The sequence below is a fragment of the Triticum urartu genome, chromosome 4A (assembly GCF_056163025.1).
Source record: "Triticum urartu cultivar PI428250 chromosome 4A, HENAU_Tu73, whole genome shotgun sequence".
Lineage (NCBI taxonomy): Eukaryota > Viridiplantae > Streptophyta > Magnoliopsida > Poales > Poaceae > Triticum > Triticum urartu.
In genome coordinates this window covers 465489278-465505130 of record NC_141876.1, presented here as the reverse complement: position 1 = coordinate 465505130, position 15853 = coordinate 465489278, and the positions used below count along the sequence as shown (strand labels likewise).

General features: G+C 44.0%; 1 protein-coding gene and 1 pseudogene across 1 annotated transcript; both read right to left on the bottom strand.

The window, feature by feature from the left end:
• Positions 1-10489: 10489 nt before the first annotated feature.
• Positions 10490-14230, bottom strand: LOC147976180 (uncharacterized). The gene has a single exon (XM_087520761.1). The coding sequence runs from the start codon at positions 14228-14230 to the stop codon at positions 10490-10492; it is 3741 nt and encodes a 1246-aa protein (XP_087376887.1).
• Positions 14231-14745: 515 nt separating this feature from the next.
• LOC147976179 (small nucleolar RNA SNORD36) lies at positions 14746-14816 on the bottom strand (annotated as a pseudogene).
• Between the last annotated feature and the right edge of the window lie 1037 nt (positions 14817-15853).

The window sequence follows — 15853 nt, the reverse complement described above, 5'->3', positions numbered from 1 at the left end:
ATATAGGTTGCTTCGCAACCTAGGGTAAAAACTGCCACATGGACATGACACATAGGCAAAACTGATGAGGTGGCGCCTAGTCATAGCAACCCACCACAATTTATAAGGCTATGACCATCTATATTGGTCGTTAACAACTAGAAATAAGGCAGCGGACTAACGTTGTTTGCTTTATGACCATTTCGTGTAAGGAAATTACGACCTTTCTGACCAAAATGGTCGCAATGGTTTAGGGTTTGGAGCCCCCTGAACAGCTTTTGACCAATTGGTCTCAAATGGTCATAAATCTATGACCAATTCTTCGAGGGTCACTGACAGAAGGTCATAAGTTGACATATTTCTTGTAGTGCTTCTTGCTTCAGCAAACCTGCCCAGTAACAGAAGTGAGCGCACGTAGAGAAACTACATTCAAATGGGGTTTTAGACGTTTAAACTCAAACGTAGCACTATTGTGGCAAATCCAAATAGCCTAGCAAAGCGCAACTATGCCAACTGTGTAAAAGATCTCCCCATCTGGGAAGTAAACATAACACCAAGAATAAGCCTACCACAAATTGTTTGGGCACAAGTCAGTGCCAAGCATGAATGCGATAGTTCTTTAGGTCACTTTAGCAACAGGGCAAGCAAAAAAGAGATGTTGAGATGTTTCACGCTTCCCACAGAATAAGCATTTAGCGTTCCCTTTCCACCCCTTTCTTCTCATCACATCTCGATCTTCTAATCACATCTCGAATCAATTTGGCAGCCTATTTGCATGCCACAATATTTTCCTTATTTAAGATTTATCGGATCATCATCGAAATGGCAAAGTAGGTGTCACCTTTTCTACCGTCTTTCCTTGGTCATGCATGGATGCGCGAGTTTCCTTCGGCTAGTTTCCTAGCAAATCTTTTAATGGTTGTGTTAATTTCTTTCCCGCCCTCTCTGTATAGCGTGTATCATGACTCCATTTACTTAATGGGTCCTCTCTCTCCCATCTCGAAGTTCGTATAATTTCATTCTTTCGTGCCAAATTTATTCCCTCTATTAATTTCTTTCCTACATGCTCAACTACTAAGAATAGCGATTTTATTTTCTTTTAGTTATTTTCCTTTCTTCATGTTTATAGCCATCTCTCCCATCAGCCCATGCATAGAGAACGTAATTTATTTTTTGTTCTTCTAATTTATGCCTTGTGATATTTATTTCCCTCTTTCTAATTCTTTCCCTTCGTACTCAAGGGCTCATAATAGCGGGATTTATTCATTCTTTAGTTCTTTTTCGTCCTTCCTTCACACAAGAGCGGAATTTACTCATTCTTTTAATCCATTTCTTTTCTGCTCATATTTGAGCCCAAACGGGACCATCTCCCTGAGGCGTCTTATTGATTTTATTCAAAACATATATAATTTATGCGATGAGTTGTAAAATAATAAGTTGGAACAATTCAATAATTGATTTCTCTACTACTAAGTCGGGCGACTGGCGAGGCCCGGTAGACATCAGCATGCGCGCTTGAAGGAAAAAATAGCAACCGAGAAAAACGAATCATTATTTTTGACGGACAAAAACTTATAATACAGATGATGAACCAAAAAAGAAGAAAAGCACGTCCATTTATTAGTAGGTATAGATACAGATAAAGAACCCAAAACCCTTCATATGCTGAAAAATCTTATACGAACATAGAGTATGCAAAAACTATAAGCGCTAATGGATTCGTCAATCGGTCCATGGTTGTAGCTAGCACTCAGTGACTAGGCATTATGCAACCAGTGTATAAGTGTAACTCACAAGAGCAAGAACAATAGGTTCAAGGTGTATTCCCGCAACAACCAAGAAAAAAGAAACTCATACTAGCCATAGTGGAGAGAAACTTACACTACTCCTGTACCGATGCATAAGATATCTTACATTGTGCATCGCAACCAAGGCAGAGAGAAAACAGAGAACTTAATATTTATTTGCTACCACATCCATCCTGATTTATTGTTCCCTTTGTATTTTGTGTTAAATTTTGACCGTAGATTTGACTAGCAAAATGTTAATGCATGTCAGAAAAAATGCTTCTAGATTCATATTTGAATGTACTTTTTAATTATATTATTTTTGTTACATATGACTTACATTTTCTTAGTTAAAATCATGGTCAAAAAATGACATAGAATACGAGGAGCACTAGTAAACCAGGACGGATGTAGTAATTAATATTATTGCATGCAATGAACTGACCACTGCATGTCGTGCTAGGTATTCTTAAGTTATTAAACACATACACGCCGCATGTCTCTTAGGGCATCTCCAATAGATTGTATGTTAATATTATTGGTAAAATGTCCATGTCATCAACCAACACGCTATCATACAATCACTCTAATAGGCTGTATCTAAGCTATCCAATAAATGATGAGAAAATAAATGTGATTGCTCTTTATTGCACCTTGGAGCTTGTGCAAAGGTTGTTAATTATTTTACATACAACTTTGTTCTCTCTCCACATTTATTACATGTCACATCATTATTATGTCCTAGGTGGCAAATTTACCAACATCTATCTTACAGTTGTTGGAGATACCCTTATTGGTTGATTCCTTTATTCATGTTAAGAAACAAAAGACAAGGTGCGAGTTAATGCATCACGCCCTAAGTGTTTTGAGATTATTTGATTTTCGTAAGATGACTTATGCACCAGTACAGAGAGCACGTTACCCTATGCTATGTTACCACCTCAGTAGTGAGTAGTAACATATGTGTGTTGTTATGCAAAACTTCATTTATTAGGTTATAGATTTAGGCCTCCTTTGGTTTAGAGGAATCTTGTAGAAATTTTATAGGATAGGATTTTTATAGGAAAAAAATCCTTTAGATCTCTTTGGTTGGTAGGAATGGAATCCTATTCCTACGAAGGAATTCTTCCTATCCTCCACATTTTATAGAAAAATAAACATTAGGCTAAACTCAATGAAAAAAATCCTATGATGTGAATCAAAGGACATCTTCTTTTCTATTTCTACTCATAGGATTTGAGATACATGTCATCTCATTTTTTATGACTTTCCTATTCTTTTGATTTTCCTACCCTATGAACCAAATGAGACCTTATATCAAGAAATAAGAGAAGGATGTTCCTACAAGGCTCCTTAGAGTTCAGCGATCGTGGGTCGTCGGATCATGATGCTTGATGGGTTTTGGGCCGTTGGATCGAGAGGTGGGAGGATCTGGGCCGTCAGATCTAGAAGAAACACTGCTGGAATGAATAGTAATGGCAGCAGAATGTAAATACCATGCCCCCACCAGGGCATTTTGGTCATTTCGCATGGTGGGGGTATAAAAGGGGGCCGCTCATTTGACGAAGACCTAGCCGCTTCCTCCCTTGCTCGCTCCTGCAGCCGCCTCCCTCCCTCCCTCCCTCCCTCCCTCCCACGCAGCCGCCTCCCTCCTCCCTCGCTCGCGCCTTCGCCCCGCGCCTCCCCCGCACCCAGCTCCTCCCGCCTCGCCGTCGCCTCCTCTCCCCTCCCGCGTGCCTCCTCTCCCCTCCCCCCTCCGGCGTGCCTCCTCCCTCCCACCCACATCGCCGCCTCCACCCACCGCCTCGAACGGCGCTGTCGGCGGCCAGATCCGCCACAGCAGAGCGCCCCCCCCACGACGACCAGTAGTAGAGGAGGGAGGACGAGGAGCATGACAGCGGTGGCGGCGAGGAGCAGCAGTAGCAGGCGGAGGCGCTGCAGATCCCCGCCGAGTAGGCCGCGCTGGTGCTCGGGGTGCTCGCCGCCGTGCTCCCCGGCGATGACGACGAACCCGCAACGGAAGAAGCTGGCGCCTCCCCGCCCCCATCTATCCACTCCGTTCAGGTCTCTCTCTCTCTCTCTCTTCCAGTTCTCGTTCTTACATCCACTCTCGCTGCCAGATCCTCCTGTACCCGCAGCAGATAGAGAGAGGGATGATGTGAAGGAGACGAGAGGAAGGAGAAGCCATGCCCCGTCCACTGGCTGGGCTCTGTTTCATCACCCCAATCTTCCTACCTCTATCCCTTTCTTTCAGGTACTCTCTCTCCCTCCTGATTAGCCTGCTCTCCTCTCTTATGCATTCCTTTGTTTGATATAATACCTGAAATTTCCCATCTTTGTGTTGCACTGGCAGATTTTTTTTGTGTACATGCATACAAGGCGCTCGATGAAAATCCAAGCAGGTTGCAAGGGAAGGCAAATTCCATTTTATGCTCATGTGTAATCATTGATTCTTTTTTCCTCACATTTAGCATGTAGTCAACTTTTACTTATATGTACAATATATTACCTCTTTCAGTTATATGACTTGCACACACACAATATATTGCATCTCTAGGTCATGTGACTTGCCTACGGAAGATATGAGTGCCCTTGGAAAATATTATTATGCTGGATCTACTATGGTTGCCACATTATGCAAGTCAGCATTTAGTGATCTAAAAGTTTAGACCATGGCATTATGTTCAATGCTTAGCAAATACACCCTTCGCAGGTATGTTTGGCAGTTCATTCACAAGTGACTTGCAATATCTGCTTACTGAATTTTTGGTGTTAATTTTACCTTCTGTTCAAGCATTGTGTGTTTTGTCTTCTACTAACATGTATTTTCATATGTCCGAACAAATCAACTGGTAGAGATTTCAGAAACTGTTCAACTATGCATTTTTTATTACATTTTTTATCAGTTTTTTGGACTTTAACTCCCTGTTGTATGTATGTATATTAATTTTCAGTGGATAAATTTCAAGGGTTTTAACTTTTTCCTTTACACTTCCTAGCGACCCAGACCAGTGCCATGGCAACAAACTTGCCCTCCTACCCCAACCTTGAACTTGAGCGGCCGATACCACCATGACTTGGTGGCACAGCTGGTGGAACCGGCCTCCCTAAGCGAGCCATCATATGGCCGCCGCGCTTCCGCTCAGTAAGTACTACTCCCTTTATCTGATCTTCTCATCAGCTAAATGAACACATGTGGTTCGTCCGCCTTTTGTTCTCCTGGATCCAAGAACCCTTCCTTCGTTCCAAATCCAGAACGATATTCCTTTTTTATCTGGATTGGGATTTTAATTAGGAAGTTTTTTTTCTAGGTAGAGGAGTAGAGGCATTGTTTCCAAGGTTAGTAGTGAGGTGTTGCAGATTAGAGCACCATCGGCAGTTTTTTAGCACCATGGCAAGGCAGATGTGCTCCGTGTGCCCGACATCTTCAAAAGAATCATCTCATGCAGTATTCCAAAAATGTAGCATTATGTAAAAGTCTGGTTATGAAAATCATATGAGCAGAGATAACACACTAATCAACTTTCTGCATTAGATTACTTAGTTGTGAGCTAGAACCTGAAGAAAAGTGAAGCAAGCTAGATACATAAAAATTAGGCACTCCCTGCAACTCCAATACCAAATAGGCAGACAGACATCTTGGCATTTGACAGTAGGAGACGATGAGCTTGAGAAGTGAGATGGTTCTATTGAAGTAACGGTGCGTTTGGGCGGTCTGGCTGTTGACCATTGCGTCCATATGTGGGGTTGGCTGGTCCTGCACCTCTTCCGGCGGTAGCGGTTGGGCGACAGCTGAAGATCCTTCTCAAATTTGAACTCCATTTTTTTTAAGATTCCCTATTTTTTGCACACTGATGATCACATTTTTGAACTGTATAATTGATTCCCTATTTTTTGCACACTGATGATCACATTTTTGGACAGTATAATTGATCTTGGTATGGTTTATAGCTTCCTGCTACAACTCTTACCATTGTCCAATCAAGTTCATCCATGTCAAACACTATCGACTTGAAACAGAGTAGTGTCAAAGAGAAGGTTTGATTGTACTATTTAATCGCTCATCAATTTCATTTTCTACTTTCTTCAGTTGGAAAACTTCAACCTAAAAAATAAACTGGTGGTCTATACGAAATAACACATCAGTTTTCTACTGATTTATGCCTCACTTTTTATTTGTCTCAGCAGATTAGAGTAATAAATTGATGGTCATTCTCTACTTTGTATTTTTATTTTTTTATGAGATTGATCCAAGAAAGAATGACATGTATGCAATACTCACTAAATTGTAGGGTTGTATAGCAAGGCTTATAGTCTCGAATTATTACTGTCAATTGTCTTATTTTATAAAGTATTTTGTTTAGTGAATATATATTCCAAAATTTCTCACGTACTGTGTTTGTAGAGGAAAAAGGACCTGATTGCAGGACACTAAAATATTATTGGCTGTCAAAGCTCCACGGTCGCTTACACATGTATATTATCCATGTAGTCTCGGTTATCTAGGATCAATTACAACAAGGAAGTTGGATATTTTTTTATAATGGTGACATATTTTCTTAATTTAATATACTTCCATCTCACTATGTTGATTTATTCATGCTATTTTGACGAGGATGGCATCGATGCCAGTTCATGGCTATGCAAGGCATCAGTGCTTGATGATTCGTCACAGAGTGATGTGTTACTCGTTGGGGACTTAATTTGCATCGGAAGCAGATGCAGTAAACTCTGAAAACTAGATTATTTTTGCTCATATGACATGAACACAATGGAATATTTTCTGAGGGAGTTGATCATGCTTGCCTTTCCCTGAGCTCCAGCTATTCACGCTACCGCATATAATATCCATCGTAGCTATATAGATGTCGCCATCATTATGCTATTAGACATAATCTGGACTACTGCCTTAATTTCAAAAGGGTACAATATTATTTTCAGTTTGTATACCTTTATGTAGTGTTGTAGCTTGGTTTATTTGAAATTTTAGTGTTCATGTTAACAATCACTAAAGATGATACAATTGTGGATGTAGGTTTCTATTGAAACAATCACTAAAAATGATAAATATGCAAGTGGTGACAGATTGTTGTTACCATGTGGATCTTAAGCTCCACCATTTCCTAATTTTGCTCTCATGTCCGCCTCTAGGTTTCTTGTGCGAACCATGTGCGCCTGCCTAGCTGTATTGCGGCTCGCGGATGCGGCACATGAGTAGATGAAAGAGGAATAACCGAAGCCCCAATGCCTCCACACATTCTTGCTCCCTGACAATGGGAGTACTAGGTTGCAAACTCCTTTCCCTTCCCTTATATTTGCAATATGATGATGACTATATGATGATAGTGTTGTTACGAAGGTGAGATGCCACCACAATGTTTCAAAGGCTCACATCTGTCAGTACTCATTAGATAGAACTTGTGTTGCAGTTTTTGTTATGTGCTTCTCTAAATTCTCTGTTGGCCATCGTCTATCTCTCCTGCATAGCTAGCCCGGTGCCATCTCAGAAGCTAAACCAAAACTTTTAAGATGCTTGTGTAGCAAAATGCGTTTGGAGAAGCTCATTTATCTTTCAGTTACTCTGTATAAAGTGTAATGTTCTATTTGGTTTTGGTTACCGGTGATGTCTAATTCTCCAGGCTTCTTAAAAATGATGGCTATGCCCAACCTGCTCATACTAACCAACAATAACAGCTCAGTTGTATCTAGTATTTCCTATTCATTGGTTATAACAATTTACTTGTGTGTAGGATTCGTCCAGTATATATTCTGGGATAAACAATGGTTTGGTGATGCTATTAGTTCATGAGAAGTTCAAGGAGGATTTTTGATATTATTTTATTGTTAACGAGTCATGCCAGTAAGCTTTATGTATTTGTTCACCGTGGGGAGCAATGGGGCATTGCACACTTACCTATCCATAAAGAAATATAAGAGCGTGTAGATCACTAAAGTAGTGATCTAAATGCTCTTATATTTCTTTATAGAGTGTGTATATCTTTAATGATCTACACGCTCTTATATTTCTTTACAGAGGGTGTATATTGCTACCTGGTTATGTTGGTCTTTCGTATACAGGCCTTGATATCCTTATGTATGGTCCTTCTTACCTAATGTGTATTATGAATGGTATTTCAACCTGTGGAATGTATTCCTAATCCTGGTCTATAGAACTACCTTTCTGAACTTGATGTCTCAGTTGTACTCGAACAAGAGCGCACGGAGGGAGCTCTTCTACGCCACACCGGCGACAGGAACAAGGAAAATCCAGTCCACGGTGCCACCAATGAACAAGGTAAACATGAGTTGTCGGTCACTTATAAATTCTGTACTTTTGTAATGTCGATCCAGGATTCATGTGAGTAAATCTTACTGTTCTTTGGGCCGTGTACAAAAATATTGTTCGGTTTTCAGTAGTAGCTGCAGTTCTATTGTTGTGAAAGCCTCATGGTCCATTAGAACACCCATTTTAGATAGAATACTTCAGATCTATTGACTGTGATTTAGTTGTGGCATTGATTTTTATTTGGTCGAATACTCACCTAATGAATCTATTAAATGATCTAAATACCACCGATTCACATATTAGCTTGTGCCACCGTTGATTCTTTACTTATCGTGTTATTCTTATTTTTGAGCTTGCAGGCCTGGCACATTCTATTACCAAATATATTATACATATTTAATTGTTTGTCGTCTCAGGCACAAAGCATGAGGTGTTTGCACCAATTGCTTTCTTCGCACCATGGCCATGGCTTTGATCGTCGATGGACGTCACCAATCACCTATTCTAACTCTGGCAAGTACCCGATGATATATGATGCCACCAGCTCTTGTGATGTACCATGTAAACAACCGTGTGATCTCCCTCTTCTTTTGTGAACACGGCCTGGCGCGTCTATCCATCCTTTTGTACTCAATATCTACCTTGTACGAACATTGCATGGATGGACATTGCATCCTTCAATTTACCATGTATGAACATTTGCATCCTTTAAATGTGTTTACTATCGTTCTGGTCGCTATGGAGATGTGTTGTACTATATATCATTTTGAGATGTGTTGTACTATATATCATTCTGGTATCCATCGATGATGTCTTGCCCTTATTACATGTGAATGTTTGTTTGTTATCCTATTTGAATACGTACGCTAAGCCTGACTTCCTACTAACTTGAGCATTACTTGCTTGGCCAGATCGTTGGGACCGGCACCCTCGCGCCAAGGCGCGCTGCCGATCTAGTTGTCTAAGAATACATGATGTCACCGTAACTAGTTAAGTTACTTAATTTACCTATTTTTTTCATTTCACTCGTGTCACATAGGCAAATTTGTTGAGTTGAACTCGATGTTACTCTTGAAATTATTCCCACTACATCTAGTCTCAATACATGATGTTACAATAATGTCACGAACTAGGTCTCCAAGGAAAGGAACTTGGAGAGGGAATTGGGGATCGAGGTAGCAGCCAGAAGGTTAGGTACAGACCAGAGGATAGTTAATCAGACTCCCCCCTTTTCTCTCCTCACCTGCCACGCCTTAAGAGATGAGGCCACACACACACGCTCACCGCTCACTCAGTCATTACATGGGCCTGGCCCTAGTCACGGGACGCAGCCCGGTACGCCCGTGGGCCGTGACATTCCCCCCGCCTTAGTTTCGGCATGTCCCCATACCGGTGCACGAGGAAAATGACGACACAAATCCCCTTCCTTCTCCCAGGTCGCGCAGGACACCGGTCAGCCTGACCACTTGACGAGAATTCTGCCTGCTGTGGTTGTTCCGTGCGTGCGTGTCTCCGAGCTGATGATTGCCTCAGGAACAGTAAAGGCAAGGAAATTCAGTTCATCACTAACCTTGGCTGCTGTTGGAACATGGCGCTTGAGCTGAGACACGTGCACCACTGGATGCACCTGACTTGCCTTGGGCAGATCAAGGCGATACGCGGCATTACCAATTCGAGCCAGAATCTTGTATGGTCCGAAGAAGCGGAAAGAGAGTTTCTGGTTCAACCTGTCGGCCAATGACGTTTGTATATATGGCTGAAGCTTGAGGTAAACCGAGTCACCAACCTCGAAACTTCTTTCAGAGCGATGCGTGTCTGCTTGCGACTTCATCCTTTGCTGGGCACGAAGCAATTGTTGATGGAGGAGCTGCAGCATCTCACTGCGCTCTTGAAGCCACGCATCCAGATCAGCCACAGAACTAGTGGTGCTTGGTACAATTCCAAGATGACGAGGTACATGTCCATAGAGCACTTCGAACGGTGTCTTGTCCAACGCCGAGTGATATGTAGTATTATACCAGTACTCAGCCAGGTGGAGCCACTCAAACCATTTCTTAGGACAAGCATGCACTGTGCAGCGAAGATATGTTTCCAAACACTGGTTCAGCCGCTCAGTTTGGCCGTCCGTCTGCGGATGATAGGCGGAGCTCATGTGCAGCACTGTGTCAGAGAGTTTGAAGAGAGCTTGCCAAAAGTTGCTGGTGAAGATACGGTCGCGATCAGAGATGATCACCTCAGGCAAACCATGAAGACGGTACACAGAAGTCATATATGCTTGAGCCACTTGGAGGGCTGTGAATGGATGAGCCAAGGGAATGAAATGCCCATACTTGGTAAGCTTGTCGACGACAACCAGAATTATGTCGTGCCGGTTGGGTAACCCTTCAATGAAATCAAGGCTGACCACCTCCCATGGCCTTTTGGGAATGGGCAAGGGCTAAAGCAAACCAGGTGTCTTGACATGTTCAGGTTTGGCACGCTGAAAGGTCTGACATTCCGCCACAAATCGTTTGACATCCTGCTTCATTTTGGTCCATGCAAACAGTTGTTTGATACGATGATAAGTGGCATAGATTCCAGAATGTCCCCCGATGCCACTGGAATGCAGAGCTTGCATAATGTGGTTCTGAGCCAAGGGGTTGGCTCCAACCCAGATACGGCCTTTGAAGCGAAGAAGACCATCTCGGAGGGAAAATTCACCCTTCCCCGTGCTTGGCGGTGATGCGCTTAACTCAGCTATGAGTTGAGAAGCATGCGGATCATCCGCGTAACCCTGTTGAAGATTGTCCATCCATGCTGGGGTCGCTGAAGAAATAGCCATCACTCCGGTGTCCTCGTGTTGCCGAGACAGTGCATCTGCTGCTTGATTGGCCACACCTTGTTTGAACTGAATCTTATATTGCAAACCCATGAGCTTGACAAAAGCCTTGTGTTGGACACCAGTGTGCAAACGTTGTTCTGCAAGGTGCAACAGACTACGATGATCCGTGCGGATGATGAACTCAGCATGTTGCAAGTAAGGGCTCCATTTGTCTACGGCGTAGATGATGGCAAGACACTCCTTCTCATAGGTAGACAGGGCTTGACTTCGAGTGCACAAGGCCTTACTGAGATATGCCACTGGGTGCTCTTTCTGCATGAGGACTGCTCTGATGCCCGTGTTGCACGCATCCGTTTCCAACACAAACTGTACCCCAAAATCTGGAATGGCTAAAACTGGTGCCTTGATCATAGCTTGCTTGAGCAGTTCAAAAGCAGTTTGCTGGTCGGGACCCCATTGAAATGGAACGTGTTTCTTCAAAAGTTGAGTCAATGGTCGTGCCAGGATGCCGTAATGCTGTACAAACTTGCGGTAGTACCCAGTTAAACCTAGAAATCCACGCAATGCCTTGGATGATGTCGGGCAAGGCCAATTCTTCACTGCTTGGACTTTGGTCGTACTGGTTGCCACCCCTTTTTCACTCACCACGTGCCCCAAATATTCGAGTTCTTGTTGCATGAAAGAACATTTGCTTCGCTTCAAGAAAAATGGATTTTGTTTCAGTACCTCAAAGACCCGTCGGAGCTGTTGCAAATGTTCTTCTTTTGTTTTGTTGTAAACTAACACATCATCAACAAACACAAGCACACCGTGGCGCAGATCAGGTTCAAAGAGTTGATTCGCCACTCCTTGGAAGGTTGGTGGTCCATTAGTGACCCCAAAGGGCATCACCAGGAACTCATACAAGCCTTGATGAGTCTGGAATGCAGTTTTGTATTGATCTTCTGCTGCAACACGAATTTGATGGTACCCCGACCTGAAATCCAATTTGGTGAAAAATCGGGCACCTGCTAACTCATCGAGTAACTCGTCAATCACTGGCATGGGGTGCTTGTTCTTGATTGTGAGGGCGTTGAGATGACGGTAATCAACACAGAAACGCCAGCTGCCATCTTTCTTTCGCACAAGCAACACCGGAGAAGCAAATGGACTCACACTGTGTTGAATAATGCCGTTGCGCAACATCTCCTTAACTTGCTTTTCAATCTCTGTTTTTTGTTGTGGTGTATAGCGATAGGGGCGTACTTTAACTGGTTGTGCTCCAGCCACCAGTGGAATGCGATGGTCTGCAGCTCGACGTGGCGGCAGGGCTTGAGGTGTAGCAAACAGTTCAGCGAACTCCTCCAACAGTGGCTGCACTTCACTCGGTATAGTATGTTCCTCTGTTTCAGAGCTTTGTTCAAGGGAACACACCATGGATACTGCCGCCGGAGACACTTGCACCATGTGTGTGACCGCATGATGACGAAGCAGCCCACGCACCTTCCTTGCTGACATCTTCTTGCAACTCACGACTTTGTCAGTAATCCCTTGGAGGGTGATACGTCTCCCCTTGTGAGAGAACCGGAGACAATGCCCCCTCCAGTTTGCCCACATGGGGCTATGATCACAAAGCCAGTCGGCTCCCAGAATTAGGTCATAACAGCCCGACGGTAGCACCTTGACATCCTGAGTGAATGAATGTCCTTGCACTCCCCATTCCAGTTGAGGCACAAAAGAATCACACCTCATCCTGTTGCCATCTGCAATAACAAACGTTGATGGAGGCGTTGGTTCGGTGGTGAGATCCATCTCCTTGACCAGTTGCTCATTCACAAACGAGCAATCACTGCCTGAGTCCACTAGGATTAATATGTGTCGCTTGCCGATGAAACCGTGCAGCCGGAGTGTGCGCTTGGTCGAGCTCTTGGACACAGCCTCCGGCGAGCGAAGCATCATGATCTCACTATCATCACTGGATGCACCCATCTCGCCCTCTTCTGTTGGAGGATCCTCAGCTTGGAGCACCTCAATCAGTTCCTCAATAACATGGAGAGGCACGTGATCAGGGCACTTGTGTGTTTTGCTCCATTTGTCTCCGCAGGTGAAACATAACCCTTTTGCCCTACGGAAGGCCTTGAGAGACTCCACCTTGTCATCTGTCTTGGAGGAGGTAGCAGGACAAGCCTCATCAGATTTGCCAGTCACTTTGGACCGTATATTGTGCTTGTACTGATCGCGATCATGCTTGTTCTGGTCACGATCGTGCTTGTAAAATGAACGCCTCTTGTACGGGTCCAGCTCCTCTTCCTGCAACATTGCCAAAGTACAAGCAGTATCGAGATTTTCGGGGCGATGTAACCAAATAGCAGAACGAATGTCATCCCGCAATCCCGAAACAAACTCCTCCACAAAGAAACTCTCATCTAAGTTGGAATTGTAGAGCAAAATTTGAGGCCTTAGTTGCTCAAAATGCTCATAGTACTCAGCTACACTACCAGTTTGCCTAAGAGCATGCAATTGTCTATGGTAATTGGCATACTTGTTCTTCCCAAACTTCTCCTGCACCAAACTGCACATAGTTGGCCAATTATCTATGCGGCCCTGGGCTTCAACATTCTGCCACCACAAGGCAGCTGTACCCCGAAAGTTCAGCATACCATAGCGAGTTTTGAAGCTCTCCCAGACTCTAAACAACTCAAAATAAACTTCACATTGCTGCCGCCAGAGCTTAGGATTTTCCCCATCAAACTTAGGGAATTCCATTTTGGGTGTGTGCGATCCTGGTGGACGCCCCCAATGCTCACGATATGTCCTATCATCTTCATACCCATGCTCTCCTCCCCCAAAATTGCGACCCGGAATTGAGACACTGTGATTGGGCGCACCTGTGACCGGGGCGCGCATCCCGGCTCCCAAGAGCCCAGGAGCATCACCCCGGAAGAGATGGGCGTCGCGACGGTCACTTGACCCGAATCCAGCACGCCCGAGGTGGTAGTGGTCGGCGGCGGCTCGATCCTGATGCGGGCGCGGCAGGTGCGTGGACGGCACCGGTGCAGCCCTTGGAGATGGAGCGGTCACTCCTCCGCAGTCGATCTCCGGCTGCTCGACCCCAGGCCCCGCGTCCTGGTTGCTTGCGGGCGGCGGCCCCCTGGTCGAGGCCGTCCTGATGTCGACGGTGGCCGGCCCCTCTGGCGACGTGGACGCACCGCCGCCCCCATTGATCTGTGCTGCTTCCATGGCCGCCTTTGTCTGGGCTTGCTCCTCTTTCAACTCCGCCACCGCCCCCTTCAAATCCTTGAACTTCGCGAGCAGCTGCTTCATCAGATCGGCCATAGTCTGACTCTGCTCGTTCATCTCCTCCACTCTCTGGCTCATGGCCTCGATCTGCTGGTTCTGTTTGTTCGGCGCCAGAGTGGGCAGGATCGGTTGCTCTGATACCAATTGTCACGAACTAGGTCTCCAGGGAAAGGAACTTGGAGAGGGAATTGGGGATCGAGGTAGCAGACAGAAGGTTAGGTACAAACCAGAGGATAGTTAATCAGACTCCCCCCTTTTCTCTCCTCACCTGCCACGCCTTAAGAGACGAGGCCACACACACACGCTCACCGCTCACTCAGTCATTACATGGGCCTGGCCCTAGTCACGGGACGCAGCCCGGTACGCCCGTGGGCCGTGACAAATAACTAGTTAAGTTACTTAGTTTACCTTTTTTGTCATTTCACTCATGTCACATAGGCAAATTTGTTGAGTTGGAATCGATGTTACTCTTCAATTACTCCCACTACAGCTGATAACGCCCACACGTGTGGTGGGAGCAACACCCGTCCACACATCCTATAACACACAGATTGCGCCACGTCTTCGCATGCATGCATGTGGGAAACTTTTTAGATTTTCAGTTTTAAAATGTTTTAGCTCTTAAATAAAAAATCCGATTAAAGATCTGTTTTCATCATTAAATCCATCGCGACGAGATCTTCGAAATTAGATCTCATATCAATATGTTTCGACGACTTTTTTTGGGGGTAAAAGTTGCAATGTCCATTACACATGAATAGCCATGGTGTTTACATTGAAGTTGTCATGATATATTTCAGCTATTTTTCTTCTACATTTAAAAGTAAATTTTGATATATTATAAAACGGGGAATTAAGAAACTAGACTTGCCATAAATCATAAATTAAAATTGTCATGATACATGCACTTAAAATTGCCATGGTTTATACAAAAAATAATTTTCATGTCAAAGTACTGGAATTGCCATGGTCAAAATACTAAAATTGCCATGATCTATAAACTAAAATTGCCACATGACAACTTTAGTGTGAATACTATGACAACTACAATGTAAACATCACGGCAACTTTTGGCAAACGAAAAAAAATCGTCAAGACGGATTTAATAATGAAAACAAATTTTTAATTAAGAGATAAAATATTGTTAAGCCGAAAACCAAAAAAATTCCCGCTGACGTCATCTATTTTGACGTGACAAAATGAATGATAATAAAGACGTTTGGGCCATGTTGCTTCGTGGCACATGTGTGGGCGTTATCATTTGGGTAAATCAGATCCACCGTCAAAATCACATGAGGCAACAGCTCGGATGACCGTTTAATATTAGTACGGCCACATCAATTTTCATTTTAATCTTTCCTTTCCTCAAGGGATGGGCAAGAATAACACTAGCACTATAGATTGTCATGGACCTCGTGGCACTATTAAATCCCTTAACTTTTGAGCAAGCTGTGTAACCACCCACTAACCACGGCACTAAAAAGATGTTAACTTTTCGCTGGAGCAGCTCGGACTGACAATCCCGGATTATTAAATGGCAGTGATATGATAATGCAGCCGTGATGTTCATGACGTGGTGCCCATGTTCTTCTAGTCCTCCCACTTTCCGTTTTGCCGATGATGCTGCTCACTACTGAATGCACGGATCACGACGCACCAGAGTAGTGTATGTCTCAAGCAACCAGGAGGGGGGCGGTCTCG

Bases quoted from the DNA above. Each gene is read 5' to 3' on its own strand.
- LOC147976180 (XM_087520761.1), bottom strand. From the start codon at position 14,230: ATGAGCCAGAGAGTGGAGGAGATGAACGAGCAGAGTCAGACTATGGCC.